Below are 16376 nucleotides of genomic sequence, written 5' to 3'. Positions count from 1 at the left end.
ACACTTGCCAGGATCCCGAACCCCCTCCTGCAGCCCGATCCCCTGCCCCAGACCGGAGTCCCCTCCCACACCCAGACTCCCTGCTGGAGCCCACACACCCCCAACCCTGTGCCCCAGCCCCGTCCTGCATCCCAAACCCTTCATCTCCAACCCCACCCCAGAGCCCATACCCCCAGCCGGAGCCCTCACCCCCTCCTGCATCCTAAACCCCTGACCCAGCCCGGAGCCCTCTCCCGCACCCCAAACCCCTGGCCCCACCCCAGAGCCCGCACCCCCAGCTGGAGCCCTCACCTCCCTCCCACACCCCAACCCCCTACCCCAGCCCGGTGAAAGGGAGGGAGGGAGGGGGGATGGAGCGAGTGGGGGCATGGCCTTGGAGAAGGGCCAGGGAATGGGCGGGACCTCTGGAAAGGGGTGTGGTAGGGGCAGGGCAAGGGTTTTGGGTTCTGTTCGATTAGAAAGTTGGCAACCCTACATATAATGGCATAAAATGGAAAATACCTCTTATCCCTATTTGAGCTGGACTGGATTCAAACTAGTGACCTCATTAGCAATATCCTAAGGCATCAACTCACCCAATAAATGGTAACTTAAGATATGGTCATATATACATATTCAAAATAGAGTTGATAGCACTATGTATGGTTACAGTTGCCTGACATTTCCCATTATGAGATTCTGTTTTCAGTTGCTTATAACTTTGCCAGACTTCTACTGTTTAGGCCGAAATTTTCCATGCTGTGTCTCTTTTTTTAGTCAGATTTTTGGGTTTTTTGGGCATGTATGGCCGTCCCTCCCTGTCAATCTCAGAGGGAGGCCACACCCTTAAAGTGGCAATCTATCAAAGGAGGAAATTAGCAGTTTGTGATACTTGGGCCCTCTAAGATGGGCTGAGCAACAATCAGTCTGCGTAGAGCAATACAGAGTCTTGGAACCCAGGCCCCAGGTAGGGTGGAGCACCAAACAGTCTAGTGTTCTGGTCTGTAGTCAGGGCAGAACAGCAAAAAAGTCTAGGGGCCCAGGTCCTCAGGCAGGGTGAAGGCATCAAATAGTTAGGCGTCCTTATTCTAGCAGCTGGCCAAAATACACAGGCCTCTTGGCCTAAAGATGGGGAGGTTGCCATCCAAGGGGTGGGATGGCAGGGGGACCCAGGCCCACTCTACTCCACCAGGTCCTAGTCCAGGGCAATACTGGGTCAGTGGGGATCTGCCTACAACACACTGATCTAGAATCAAGCCAAGACTCAACCAGACTGTAGTCTTGTTTTCCTGGGCTACTTCCTACATCCCTTTTGTGTGGTACTTCCATTTTGTGGGTGTCCTCTATTTTCCCAGGGCAGGTGGCCAGTGGTAGCCACAGCAACTCCTCGGCATCTCGATTGGCCGGTTGCTATAGCAAGTTCTCAGTATGGTTGAGATACTCTTCAGGTTCCAGCATCACAAGAGACGCATCTGTCTCCCTTGGCAGCTCCAGCCCAACTGAGCTGCAGGGCCTGCCTTTTATACTTCTGGCTCCTGTCCTGCTCCTCTGCTTCCGGTGGGCCGGGCGTGGCCTTCCTGGCTCAGCCCACCAGAGGGCAGGTTGTGGTCCCTCCCTGTCAGTCTCAGAAGGCGGCCATGCCTCCTTGCTCCAGTTTTGTTTAAGTTTCAGCTAAAACACTTCAGCTGGTTCCAGGAATGAGATTAGGGAAAAATAAATTGGCCCATGTTTAAAAAAAAAATCGTATAACAGTTTCATTGAGATGCTTTTGCACCTCCCTGCTATGGAGCAAGAGCTTGAAATTTGGGAGTGTGGGAGGGGTGTTCTGGTGTAAGAGAAGTGCCTTTTGCTGTTTCTGTGGAAAAATTGCCCAAATTATACCAAGTTATAAACCTCTAGGAAAATTGCAATTTGTAAGTACTCAATAGAGGCTTTTGTAACCATGCCTTAGTGGGTCACAACTGAGGATGCCAAATTCAGGACGAACTGCTGAGAAATAGGGCAAACACAACCCAGAACTGGTGGTTATTCTTTTGTGGCTGGTTTGATATATCTTATAAAAGTAAACTCCTGTTTCATCACACTGGCTAACAAGAAAACATAAAGGCGGTTTCCTCAGGGATTCCAGTTCTGATATTACCACCAAAAGCACTGTATTCAGAGATGAGTGGTACTTTACAACCAGTCTAATTAAATAATAGGTTCTTCTGATCCCAAAGGACCAGCCACACACCCAGGTCAATATGTAACTTAGAACTTACCCAAAAATCATGCTGATGCCAATCCTTTATTATCTAAAATCCAAAAGTTTATTTATTAAAAGAAAGAAAGGTGAGAGTTAAAATTGGTTAAAGGAATCAATTACATACAGTAATGGCAAAGTTCTTGGTTCAGGCTTGTAGCAGTGATGGAATAAATTGCTGGCTTAAGTCAAGTCTCTGGAGTGCATCCACAGTTTGGATGGGTCATTCAGTCCTTTGTTCAGAGCTTCAATTTGTAGCAAATGTTCTCCAGAGGTAAGAAGCAGAATTGAAGACCAGATGGAGATGTTTCCAGGGCCTTTTATAGCTTTTGCCATGTGGAGGGCATTCCATTGTTCTTACTGTGGAAAATTACAGCAAAAAATGGAGTTTGGAGTCACATGGGCAAGTCACATGTTCATATCCAATTTCCCTAGTCATTGCAGGAAGCCATTACCTACACTCCAGACAGCACATTTACGTGACAGTCCACTCAATGTAGATTGGCGTCTCCCATGGTCCATTGTCAACCAAGTGTTTCTTGATGAACCACTTAACTTGAGTGGTCCCTCCAAGATGTGCTGGCGAGCTACCTTGTGGGCGGTACCCGAGGAGCGAACGTTTTAAATCCAGCTATAGAGCCAATAATAACTTCAAATACAAAAATGATACATGCATACAGATAGCATAATCATAACCAGTAAATCATAACCTTTTCATAGACGCCTCACTTGACAACCTTTGTACAAGATTTGCTGCAAATATATAACAGTGGTTGCAACAATTATCTATATGGTCCTATTTTAATCAGATAACATCACAGCTTGTTATAGTTTGTGAGCTAAATTCTCGGAAGACTCTGTCTGCACTGGGCATGCTCCATTCTAAGAGGCCAAACAGGACTTTCTGAGCAGTTGCTGTTTCTGAGTGCTGTGGGCTATTTTAGGGTCAAGCATCACAATTAACAATAGGGAGACTCTCTCCCCTGTGCTTTCAGTGTTCCCACTGCTGATTCTCAGATTGTTTAGAGGAAGAAACTGCCTGAGTGTAATTCAGAGTCCCCTGGATTAAGATGACTGCGATTGGGAACGGGGTGGCGGTGGGAATGGGAAATGACTAGACTAGGAGGACTGGGAGTTATGGGCTGGGTGAGAGAGACTGAGATTGAATGTGGAGCTGGGACATAAGTTCCAGGAATCATTGGGCATTGAAATTGAGGAGAGGAGACCAGGGCAGTTGACTGGACCTAGGAGTTGGGGTGGAGGGAATACAAGACTCAGATGGGAAGCCCAGATAGGGATACTTGCTTGGTATCGAAAATGGGACTGAGATGAGGAGCTCATGGGTGGAGATGGGGGTTGGCTAAGCAATAAGACCTGGGTTAGGGGAAGGGACTAGTGGTGGGAACTGGGGTGAAGAGATGGGGGGGCAGGGAAGAGGCAGGAGAGGGACAGTAGAAGGAATGGGGTGGACAGAGTCAGGCTTGGGGGAAAGTGGAGCAGAAGGGTCTGTGACCACTAGAACACACTCCCCTTCAGAACCTAGAATGTTAGCAAATATCTATGAAATCCACTGGCAAAGTGTGTGTCTCATCTTCCTCTAGTGGCTGGTCCACACAGAGAATGAGAACCTGTTGTTGCTGCCACCATACTCCATTAGCTCAATTGGCAAAGGTCTGTGCTGTGAATCTAAGGATTTCAGTTCTGCTGATGACTCGTGGGTGTCAATATGATTCCAAATGGTGGAATTTCTGTTATTTCAGTTTGCTTTTTCAGAAACCTGGGAAGTTGCACACAAAAAACTTACGTAGAAAAAAGGCTAAGATTGCAAAAAATGTAGGAAATGTCAGTATTAAAGTTGTCTGTGCAACCTTAATTTGGCTCCCTTGTGCATATGCATTGTGATGCGATCTTTAATTAGATGAACACGTGCTATTTTTTTCCACTATTCCCATTTGATTCAAAGCACAGGATGGGCCATGCATGGTTGTTTAGTGAAAGAGGCCTTTAGTACTTCTGACTCATTTGTTGCAAAAATTGGAAGGTGTGTGGTGAATGAGGCAGAGACGTCGTAATATGGAATTTCTTGGTTAGATTGGAGAGAGGTAAATAATGGTGTCCCCCCAGGGGTCTGTACTGGGACCAGTGCTGTTCAACATATTCATAAATGATCTGGAAAAAGGGGTAAACAGGAGGTGGCAAAAATTTGCAGATGATACAAAACTATTCAAGATAGTTAAGTGCCAAGCAGACTGCGAAGAGCTACAAAACGATCTTACAAAACTGGGTAACTGGGCAACAAAATGGCAGTTGAAATTTAACGTTGATAAATGCAAAGTAATTCACATTGGAAAACATAATCCCAACTATACATATAAAATGATGGGGTCTAAATTAGCTGTTACCACTCAAAGAGATCTTGGAGTCATCGTGGATAGTTCTCTTAAAACATCCACTCAATGTGCAGCGGCAGCCAAAAAAGCCAACAGCATGTTGGGAATCATTAAGAAAGGGATAGATAATAAGACAGAAGATATCATATGGCCTCTATATAAATCCAGAATACGCCCACATCTTGAATACTGCGTGCAGCTGTGGTCCTTAGCCTCTGTTTGCCAAAAGCTGGGAATGGGCAGTGGGATGGATCACTTGATGATTACGTGTTCTGTTCATTCCCTCTGGGGCACTGGCATTTGCCACTGTCAGAAGACAGTATACTGGGCTAGATTGACCTTTGGTCTGACCCAGTATGGCCATTCTTATACCACTAGAATGCCCCTCTCCTTTGTTTATGAGATTTGCTCAAATTAGTCACTGCCCACGTAAAACAATTTAAATGATAAACTTTATCTTAAATTGTAATCATAGTTGAAGAGGCTAGTGTGCACTTGTTAGTAGTGCATGTAGCCCCAACCAACCTATTTGTGCAGCTCAGGTGGGTATGCTAAATGTACAGGAGAGAGCCTCTTTCCTGTGCAATTGAAGAACTCCACACTTGTGGAAGACTTCATTCTAGTCTGGTTATGTTCCTAAACTCCACTGGAAAAGAGCTTCTATTCAGGATTTCCTTCAGCCAAATGCCTTCCCCATTTGTGGAGCTACCACAGTGAGGAGGGGCAAAGGCAAGGGCTTCTGCTGACCATATGCAGTTAATTGGAGTTTCAGGCAATGATCCTGCTGACCTTTATCAGGTTCTCAGGAGCCCATCCTTATCCCTCTTAGACCTTAAGATCCACACTAACCTTTGCTTCAGCTACTGTGCAGCTTACAAAATTGGTTAGACCCCTTCCTTAATCCTTTTGCACACCATAGGAGGTGCCAGCCCCCAGCAAACTGTAGGAGTCTTTACCCAGCCCTTGCACACCATACAAAGTTTCAGCCCCAATTATTCCAATTTAATATGCAACAATTTATGTTACTAGCCAGTTCACTGTGAAACTAAGTCTGCTTGGAAATACTTATCCAGCTTATTCTTTTTGGATATCCACTTGGGGTAGAGTACATAATTTCTGTTTCAGGCCTCATAGTTACATTGTATATTTCTATATAAGGGTTAAGTGGAACTTAAAGATAGTGTAGATATTGTACTGGCCATCTGCACTGAGTGAATTTTTGTCGTAATGTGCATAGTGGAAAAAATCAGTCTACTTGTGGTATGAATTTTTAAAATAAACAATTTTTTCTGGAACATGGTTGTGCGCTGCTCCCAAGTGAGAGCTATTTTCCTGCTAAACTTCAACTTTTAAACTATAGCTATTTCAAATGGAGGAATTAAAAAAAAAACTAACTAAAAACCTTGTAGGATTTTTAAAATGGAAAATGTTTATTTTTCACTCCATTCTGAAAACAGCTGAATCTTTGTTGAAACTTAAAACAAACAAACAAAAAAACCTTCAAAAGTCCCTAAGTTGGAAAATTTTAAACACAAATGTGGTGATTTCAGAATTTATGACTGGATAAAAACAGAGGTTAGAATATAAACTTCTATGCAACCTTAACTATTGCCAGGTGGCTTCTATGAGAATCTGTATTAATTCCAGGTTTGAGGAAAATCATCAGTGGTTTTAAGTAAAATAAGACTCTGTATGCCCATTTTGATTTTCATTTAACTGAGTACTTTTCTACATCCTTCACATATATAGGTATGTGCCTGTATTGTAAAACTTCTGCTTTTAGCTATGAGCATATTGGTCAATTTGTTAGATTGTCTTTAAAAATGTAGCAACAGTATTACCATACCATTTTTTCCTTTAGGTATCGTTAGCCTGAAATATTTTTACGTAATTTTGTCATCTGTTTTGTTTTGACATCAGAATTTTATTTATACCTTATTCTATACCATAAGCCCCTTGACAGGAGAGAATCAGGAGTTGACTTTATAATATGAGTCAGTAATCCAAAATATGACATTACATTATGTTGTCTGTGATAACATAAAATCTTTGGGAATTTTATTTCTTAAATAAAGAGATTCAAGAAATTGGATAAGTGTGCTTCCTAAAACAAACAAACAAAAACAAAAAAAACAATAAAAAAACCAACCATAGCTTATTTCCCATTAAATATACTGTGTAATATTTAGGAATTTGTAATTTTTCTGCTTTTGTAGAAAAACAATAAACATTTCTGAGGTATTGCAGTTCAATCTGGTACCTGTGTAAAACGATGACAAAAGTTGGTTAAATATATTTGGTTTTTCTCAAAAAATGTCAGTAAACATTGAAAATATTTAAATTGTATTGACTGATTTTGTTTCACTCTTTCCCGAGCTGTCTGTCATTTACTGTTCTGTTTTCTTCAAACAGACAACTCGTACATGAATAAAGACCAGCATGGTTCTTCCTCTGAAAGTGAAGATGAGGCATTGGGTAAATACCATGAGGCCTTGTCCAGAACACAAAGTTCCAGGCCACCAATGGTAGATAGCAGACAGCAAAAAAATTACATTTGGGAAACTAGACAAAAATATAGCCCTCTGTCTGCAGAGTATGATGGGTACAGTAGTGAAGCCTCGATAGATGAAGGTAAGATGTGATTTACAATATTTCTCCCATCATCCCTCACCTTCAGGTTACACTGTGGATAAGAATGTGCAGTTAAAGACTGTCTGGCTTAGAAATAGTTACTATCTGCTAGTAACTCTAACATCTTTTTTTATATCTGCACACATTACAAAACACAGGTACTGGCATGCTTTCAAGTCCTTCCCAAAAGCACTGCATATGGAATTTAATATAGGAGGAATTAATAGCATGCAACTTTACCAACAGTAACATTTTTCTTGGAAGAACTCCTTTTAAGCTGATTTTTGTGGGGATTGAGAGGGAAACATGGTGGCTTCTGATGAAGTAGTATAGGTACAAAATTACAAGACATACTTGCTGGATCCTTTGTACAGAGGTATACTTTATACATATGTTGACTTTTATAGCTCCAAAGTATAGCTTATCATTCAGTGGAATTATTCTATTATATTATTAACATGTAAATGGCAGGAATGTCCCATGCCTTTTATTTAAATCACAGGAAAAACCAGAAAAAGTTGTTTTATTGATAAAAATTCCTAAAGGTCAAATTTTGAAAATAGATCCTTTTTGTGGCATATTTTTGAATCTTCCGTTCATGTCAGTTAGGAAGTGCCTACACTGCCATTGTGAGGTGTGATCACAGCTTGAGTAGACATACCTGAAATAGCTTTAATTTAGCTAGTTCAGGTACAGTTAGCAGTGAAACCACGACAGCCCTGGGCTTCAGCTCAGGCTAGCCAGCTGAGTAATTACCCAGGGTTCTGAGTGGGCTTGTACAGCCACGCTGAAACTTGAGCTGCCTCGGCTTTATTGGTATCCAAGCTTGCTAGATTAAAGCTAGCTAAGGTACGTCTACACAAGCTGCAATCATCCCCCATGATTGCCATGTAGATAGCTAAGTACACAGTCAGGTACTGAGATGTCAAAATTATATCATTTGCATCTGGAAATAGTTCCAGGTGCAAAATTGTATCTGTAAGCATTTCCAAGCATGAAAACAGAGTTCTGGCTGAGGTCCAGTTTAAAAAAAAAAAAAAAAAAAAAGTATTTTTCATGTGGGTGCAAGGGTAAGACTTTCTTGATGGAGGAATTAAAAATTCTAATTGTATATGTAATAAAACTGAAAGTGTATTTTAATGGATACCATATTTTAAAAGATTAAATATTTTTTCTTAGCAAAAAGTAATACATCTCATGTACTAGTGCTTACATGTAAGTATAGCTTGCAACCTAAAAACATCCTTACAAATTTTGAAAGTCTTTTCGTAATGTGAGAGCCTAATTTATTTTTGTTTTGGAAAAATGTCCATTTACAACTTAAGCTAAAAGAGATGTTGTTTTTGTGATCCTTTCTTCCAATTCTTAGTTTGGAAGCAGGGGCTGGATGGGTACTCTGATACCTATGGCAGGACACAGAGATAGAATAAATAAGCCATACTTGAAGCTCGCAGCAGAGTAAGATAATTTTCTTTCTTCACCATCTAAACTCCTCAGTCCTTCTGCTTCAAAACAGCATCTTAGGAGATCGGCGAGCTTGAGTCTGAGCATTTAGGGAGGAAAAAGGAGAAGTGATGGTTATTGTTTGCTCAGGAAGCACATGGAGAAAGGCAAAGATGAGTAAGGGTAGAAGGATGTTTCAATTCCTTTTAGCTACTTAAACTGCCAACAGCAGCATCTACATTCCCTCTCCTTCCCTGCTGCCTTTCCCCACAACACCTATGTACTCCATGCTATGTGGGGATCCATCTTCACCTGGAGCTGCTTAAAGGGAGAAGTATAGGGGATACTTAGCTGGGGATGGGAAAGGGAAAGGGAGATGTTGCCATCAGCAAATAGGAGAAGAAAGATACAGAATCTGAATGGTGTTTGCCTCTTTCCTGTCAAGCGTCTCCCACTTGCCCACTTCCTCCTACCTCAAAGTTTCTGAGATTTGAATCTGAACCCATCTCCTAACGTTTTTTCTTCCCCTTCCTTGCTTCCAAGCTTGTCTTGCAGGGGCAGTGAGATTTTACCAGCCACCTTCTTTTGCCTCCTATCTTGAAAATGTTGAGGCTCATGCTGGGTTCCCCTTTTCACCTGAGCTGGAGTCCTTATTCCTCAAGCTGGAAATTTAGAACGTGATTGGGGTCCATGAAAGATGGGCCATCTTTGTCAGGTTCTAAGCACAGCAGCTAGGAGTTTGCCACCCTGCTTCATGTGCCCTGCTGCAGTTGTCATCAGTGCCCATGCTTCCAAACAGTGTCTCCATTCAAGAAATGGGGTGATTGTCACAAGAAAAAAGTCAACAACTTAAGTGGTAAATTGACTAATTTAATTTATTATAATGGAAATGTTTGTAGAAAAAAATTAAGGAAAATTTTTAAAAAGTTTGATTTAAAATATGTTCAATTTCAGGTTATTTCCATATATTTTCTATATTTTAATTTACAGAAAAAATGTCAAAGTAATATTGATCAGAGTTTTGTGAATGCTTATTTTGCATTTGCTGTTCTATGTAAGATGACATTCTTTTCCAACCCATTATCAAGAGCTGAGCTCCAGCAGTGTTGTCTACCAGAAAACCTGCAGGTGTGTTACAGTTGTGAGCAAAGCATTTGTAGAATCAGGGCCATGTTTTATAATTATTTCTGTAGCCATTAGTCTCCATGAGATGCTGCTCAATCATGTTACACAAGTCAACAAAAAAAAAAATCATAGTGTTCTTTATAATATGTTATGACCTGAAGGTGGCACACTATAGTATATATTTTGTTGATACTTCCTAGTTCTTCCAGAACAATTTCAGATACAACAGCAAATTTCTTGCACTATTATTAAAATATGTTCCATACAAATTTGCTCTGAATACAGGAAAAGACAAGGAAGAGTATGCATGGTTGCGTTCTATTCACCAAGAAAGGCAAGCTTCACATCCTAGAGCTTTAGTGACAGAGAAAGTGGGACCCTGATAAAGAACACCTGCAGTTCATAAAAAGAGGCTGGAGCGTACAACCAGCCAGCTAGTTCAGATATGTTCAGAGAACACTATGTTTAAACATTTGAAGTTACAGTCTCACATTAAAAGTGAAGAACATCAAAAATGTTTTAGTCATTTTGTTTCAGTATAAATTATGCAATGCCAAGTTTTACTGTTTCTGAAAACTGGACATGAATCCTTAATGCTATGAGGCATCACAGCAACCCTTACTGAGATTTTTCAATCAATAGTTTAGTTTTAGTTTACGTGATATAACTTAAACATAGATGATGTAAAGACAAATAATAGACACATTTCTTAATGCTTTGGAAAATGGAACAACGTTGCTCTGTGTACTTAAGGAAAATGTCATGTAAGAAATAAACAGTTTTAATACTTAGTAATATCTTTGCGCCCCACGTTTTTAGGTTTTCACAAATGTGTTTAATCTTTTCTACTTCTACACCCTAGATATTTGAGTTCTACTTTCAGAACATTAAAGCCTTCAATCCCTGTGCATGACTCCTACTGAAATCAAAAGGAGCAATATGAGCTGATAAAACTACAATGGTTTTCCATTTTCAGAAACGTGTGTGCTATTTTCTTTTTGACAATTAATCAGTAGTTCTGTCAGACTGTATATACCCTACTATATATTTTCAAAGAAGGGATCCATAGATGTGTTTTTACCAATAGCTGTCTCTTCTGCACTTTCACAATTACTTATATTTTTGTTTGCTTTTTTTGTTTGGCTAGTCCTGCTCTTATTTGTTTAAAAAACAACAACATGTACACAGAATCTTACAACAGGACAGACAAGAAACAGAATCTTGTATTAACATATGAGGTTAAGTAAGATTGCATTGCTTGATACATTACCTGATTTTTGTAATCCCAAAGTGTAAAAATTCAATTATAATATCCTAAAATCTTCTTATACTACTAATATAATACTGACATTAATTATAAAACATGTATCAATACTTGACCAGCATATTCTATTTAATTTCACATTTACAGGATGCATATATTCTGAAAATGTGTTATTTTGAAGCTTGGAAACATAAGAGAATGTGGCATATTGTGTTATCATTCTTTTGTCCTCTAGGTGGCATATTAATCTTTCTTTCCACCTAGAAGTACTGTATAGAAATGACATATCATCATGATATAGCATGTCTAATAATCTTCAAATGGAGAAAACAAGTAATAACAACATATCAGTATTTTTGTAACATTATTTCTGGTTTTGTGTTTTTACCTGCATTGTTTTATGGCTCCGTTTTAATTTGCTCCATTAATCTTTCGTAAAGTATTTTAATTAGAAAAAGAATGTTCTTCTAATTCCAGGTTTCAAAGTAGCAGCCTTGTTAGTCTGTATCCACAAAAATAACAGGAGTACTTGTGGCACCTTAGAATTTATTTGAGCACCTATATACATCTTCTTACTATATGTTCCATTTTATGCATCTGATGAAGTGGGCTGTAGCCCACAAAAACTTATGCTCAAATAAATTTGTTAGTCTCTAATGTGCCACCTCTAATTCCAGGAGGTCAAACACATCTTATGAGCTGGATCTGTCTTGCTTCATGTATTTCTGTAGCAAATATGATATATTCAGATTCTGCAGAATCAAAATTTACCTTTGTAATGGAAGTTTGACCTGAACTGGGTTTAGATTCAGGCTTTTCTGCATAGGCCAAAGGATCATTTTACCTCTCGTGGGACAAGCTGTAGTGAATTACCTCAGTCTAAGATACAAATGTGTCTTTAAATAAACCCTAGTTTATTACAAAATTAAGAAAAGATCAAGTCAAAGCAAGGTTAAAAGTCACTGAAGACATACCTAGGCCTGAAATTCCCTCGCCTTGCACAGATAGGCCCAAATCGTTGAAGTCACAGAAAAGAGATCAGCAAATGTAATGCCTACATTTCTAGACTTCTCTTTGTCAGTTTCACCAGGATTTGGACATATGCCATTCTCCATGACATACTAGATGTTTGTTCAGATCCCAATGTCAGTTTCCTTTTTTTTGACATCCTGTTATACCCTCTTTTGATGTGGTCAGGTGTCAACTTACTCATTATATTAAACAAGAAAGTATGTGTAGCATTAGCATCTTGACAATAATGTTTTCTCAGGGAGAGTGAAGTAACCTCTGTTCCTTGTTCCTATCCCAGTATGATTGCCATATTGCTTTTAATGATATCCCCTCTTTACTGTAGGTTAGGGTGACCAGATCACAACACTAAAATATCAGGATACTTTGGGGTGCTGTCAGCACTGCCCACAGTCCACCCCCATTCCTCCCAGGCTCTGCCCCCACTCTGCCCCAAGTCCCGCCACCTCCCCACTTGTCCCCCCCCATGCCCTTCCTCATCCCCCCGGCCCTCTGCTGGCTTGCAGCATCCCTCCTCAGTCCCCCGCTCACCTCCTCACCCACTGCTCGCTTGCCTCTTCACCTTTCCCACTCGCCTCTTCACCCTTCCCGCCCGCCACTCACCCCTACGATGCTGACTTTCCCTCTGCCAGGTGGGTGCTTGCCCACTTCCCACCTCTTCCCCCAAGTACCCGCCCCTGCCCTGCCTCTACTCCACCTCCTCCCCTGTGCGCACTGCATCCCCGCTCCTTCCCCCTCCCTCCTGGAAAGCGCCAAGCGTCACCAAACAGCTGTTAGGCAGCGGGAAGCACTGGGATGGGGGGAGGGGTGGGGACGTGGCGCGCTGGGCGGGAGAAGGAGGCGAGGGGGGGGAGCTTGGCTGTAATTTTTCCCCGTGGGTGATCCAACTCTGGAGCACCCACAGAGTCGGCACCTCCCTTCCACTCACCTCCTTACCTGAATATCGGGACAAATGGCATCCTGATCGTACATTGATGGGGTCGCAGGACAAAGGGTTAAATATCGGGACAGTCCCAATTTTATTGGGACATCTGGTCACCCTATTGTAGGTATAGTTATTTTTCCTAGCATTTCAAATGCTGCTATGATACTGTTAGATATAAAGTAATCTTCCTTACACAATGTTATCTGATTTGCGGGATCTGGTCCACTTTTACATATAAAAAATTCTTTATTTCAGCACAAAGAGTGAATATTTCATACTCTGTTAAAATTCTTTTTAAAAAAAGTAAATAAATTTCATTTTTCATAATACAAGCTGCTAATTATCAATATAAGTAAAGAATTGTTTGTTTACAAGAATTAATTTTAAGTTGACTGTCCTTTTATATTTTTAAACCTAAGGCAATTTGTCAGTATCTCTGTCATAATTTTAAAGTGACCCTACTTTTTTAGTTCCAATTCATATGAAATATGATTTCTCAACAGACGTTAGCTAATCTGTCATACTGGCCCTCTTAATATATCCTGTCGTGGCTCCTTATTAAATGTAAAAAACCCCCAAAGCAGCCATACAAGCAAATTGTCATGCCTTTGTCCTTTTCTAACAGTTCTACAGAAGAGGGCAGTATTTTTTTCTTTAGAGAAACAGTCCCCCGAGGTTCCTGAAGATAAGTTTTTTTGTTTTTTTTTGAAGTTGATAATATTAAGACAAACATGCTGAAACTGAGACATTGCAGACAGATGTCAAAAGCCCTAGATTTTTCCTTGTTTCTAAAAGCAAGAAATCCTCTAAATCCCGGTTACCCAAAGGAGTGAAAAAGATTTTGCTTTTTATATTCATAATGTGCAAAAATGTCTAAGTACACCTTGGATGCCCCTGACTAAGCATGCTTTTCCCAAATCTCTTGATCAGCTGAATTCCAGATGATAGCCAGGGCATAGTTCCCAAAATTGACACTGCTGTTATTGCCTCTATCAGGAAATCCTCAGTACCACTTGATATGTGGTAACATAGTTGGAATTGTAAGACAAAGTCAGTGGCAACATAAAGAAAAAGAAAGAAAGCTTTAAGGAATATTTAGGTGTTCTCAAGTTAGTTACAGATTTCCAGTGCAGTACAACCGTAGATTCCATCTCCATCCTATTTTAAAGTATTTTTAACAACACTGCAGTCAGTGGCCCTGTGGCTAAAGACTAGGTTGTTCAGAGATTTGGTTTGTAAGATTAATTTGTGTCTTACTCTTCACAAGGATTTTTGGAAAGTGCTAAAATATTACAGTAAGAAAACAGAAGTTCTCTGAAATGAGAATCTGCTGCTCTATCAGGCATATGATACTGGCTTTTATCAACCTTTTGTACATTGTGTAGAGCAAGGAGTTTCTCTTATAGTTTTTTTTTTACTTCCCCATCTCTTTTTTTTCCCAGCTAGGCTAGCAGCATGGTATGCTTACATATCTATTGGACTGCAGCCACGTGGCTGCTCAGTTTAGTGTCTCTGAATAGGAAGGCAGAGGTTTCTCTGGAACTCTGAAAGCTCTGATCCTTCTTCGAGTAGTGTCCCTATGGGTGCTCCACTACAGGTGTGCTAGTACCCCCTGTGCCTTTGATTGGAGATTTCTCATAGCAGTGTCCGTTCAGCCTGTGCATACATGTCAGTCAGTCTTGTGCCCTGTGCCATTGCTATACAGCACTGCATAGGCAAACTACCCTCAGTTCCTTCTCAGCCACCTCAGCCTGAGAAAGAGATCTGGCAGTTGTCTTGTTGAGATTTCCTCAACTTTCCGCTACTTTTATTAATAGTCAGTAGTAGTATTAGCATTAGTTTCTATGCTTAGTAAATAGTAATTTTTTTAGCTTGTTATTTTTTCTTTAAATACTATTTGATTTTCTTTATATTTAGATAGATATTAGCTAGTGGGTATTTTTTCTTTTACTGGGAGGTTATGCCCAGTTCTCCCAGCTTTAGATGCTTTCTGTGATGCTGGGAGGCAATCCTGGTCAGTGACAGGTACTCCACTGCATCCATTGTCTTGGGAAATCGCACGTTGTCCAGAGGTATAACTTTTGTCTGGCAATGAAATCAAGAGTCAGAAAAAACAGAGATTAAGCTCATGATGGAGATCTCTACACCTATCTTCTGACCCAGGCCAATGGACACTCCCCTTTCCCCTGCCCCCCAGGTGTGCTGGTCTCCAAGCAAGTCTGCTGCCTCCATGACCTTTATGCCCCACACCTCCAGGTCATCTAAGAGGAAGACTCAGGACTCTTTCCGTAAGTCCTCAATGGAACGTGTCCCTGGCTCACAAGGTAGAGAATCTACCTCTAAAAAGCCAAGGTTGTTGGTATCATCAGCTACCCCAACATCACCAGCTCTGTCATGTACTCACAAGGCTGCTGGCTCCTCAGGGAGCCAGGGCATGGCTAGATCAAAAGATGGCAAAGCCTTGGGCCCAGAGAGGTACTGGTAACGGACCGAGGCAGCAAGAAGGGCTCTAGCTCTGCTTCCTCAGTACTGAAGAAGCCCGCTCAGGCTCCGATTATGCTTTTGTTGGAGCGCTCGAGACCTTTGGTACCATCAGCAACCACACTTCCCGCTGAGTGCCTGAGATCTACAGTACTGTCACCGCTGTTGGCTATGATCACCTCAGTGCAGACTGCAGGCTTGGTACTGATAACACTCTTGGTACCACAGGAGTTCCATTTCCCCTGGGACCTGGCTGTATCTAAGACGCCCAATTCTTTGCTGTTTCGCTCCGATGTGCTGTTGGTACCGAGAACATCAAGATTGCCTGAAATTCGCCTGATCTCTCCAGATACTCCACCATTCCAGAGTTAGCTTGAGGAAGAGGATTCTGACGAAGACCTTGCCTTGGTGTCTCAAGTGTCAATACAGTGTTCTCCCCCTCACTCCTGTCGAGGCCCCTTTCCAGAAGCCTCAACTAAACTGTAACTACTCATGGCTTAAGATTACCACCAACACCTCATTTGTTTGAGCGCCCTTGGGTGCCAGCTCCTGTGCCTTATGCATCTCCTCCTTGCCCATATTGGGACCCTTGAGTGGCTTATCACCATCAGTTTTCCAGAGCATCCAGAACCACCTGCTATAAAAAGGGGCAACCTGCTTCACCTGCTCCTTCCAGGAGACCTGACCCTCAACAGAAATCTTTGAGGAGCAGGAAGCTAAAGCTGATGAAGAGGTTTCTCCTACAGCCAACATCTCCTCTTCATTTCCAAATAAAGCAGTCATGCCGCCTCCTCCTCCTCCATCCCTGGCAGATTACTTTAAACACTTCCAGGATATGATCAAGCGAGTTGCAGACTCCTTGCAGAT

The 16376-nt window shown here is 41.4% G+C and overlaps 1 protein-coding gene across 8 annotated transcripts in view; it reads left to right on the top strand.

The window, feature by feature from the left end:
- Window positions 1-16376, top strand: part of SYT14 (synaptotagmin 14) — a 215603-nt gene that overhangs the window by 89348 nt on the left and 109879 nt on the right. For all 8 annotated transcript variants that reach the window (XM_045011357.1, XM_045011364.1, XM_045011363.1 and 5 more), the window contains one exon: window positions 7024-7242. In XM_045011357.1, coding sequence (XP_044867292.1) covers window positions 7024-7242 — 219 coding nt within the window. The remainder of the gene's footprint in view (window positions 1-7023; window positions 7243-16376) is intronic.

Source organism: Mauremys mutica, chromosome 3, assembly GCF_020497125.1.
Source record: "Mauremys mutica isolate MM-2020 ecotype Southern chromosome 3, ASM2049712v1, whole genome shotgun sequence".
Taxonomy (NCBI): Eukaryota; Metazoa; Chordata; order Testudines; family Geoemydidae; genus Mauremys; species Mauremys mutica.
The sequence above is the reverse complement of the archived record's forward strand: the minus strand, read 5'-3'. Positions and strand labels throughout refer to the sequence as shown.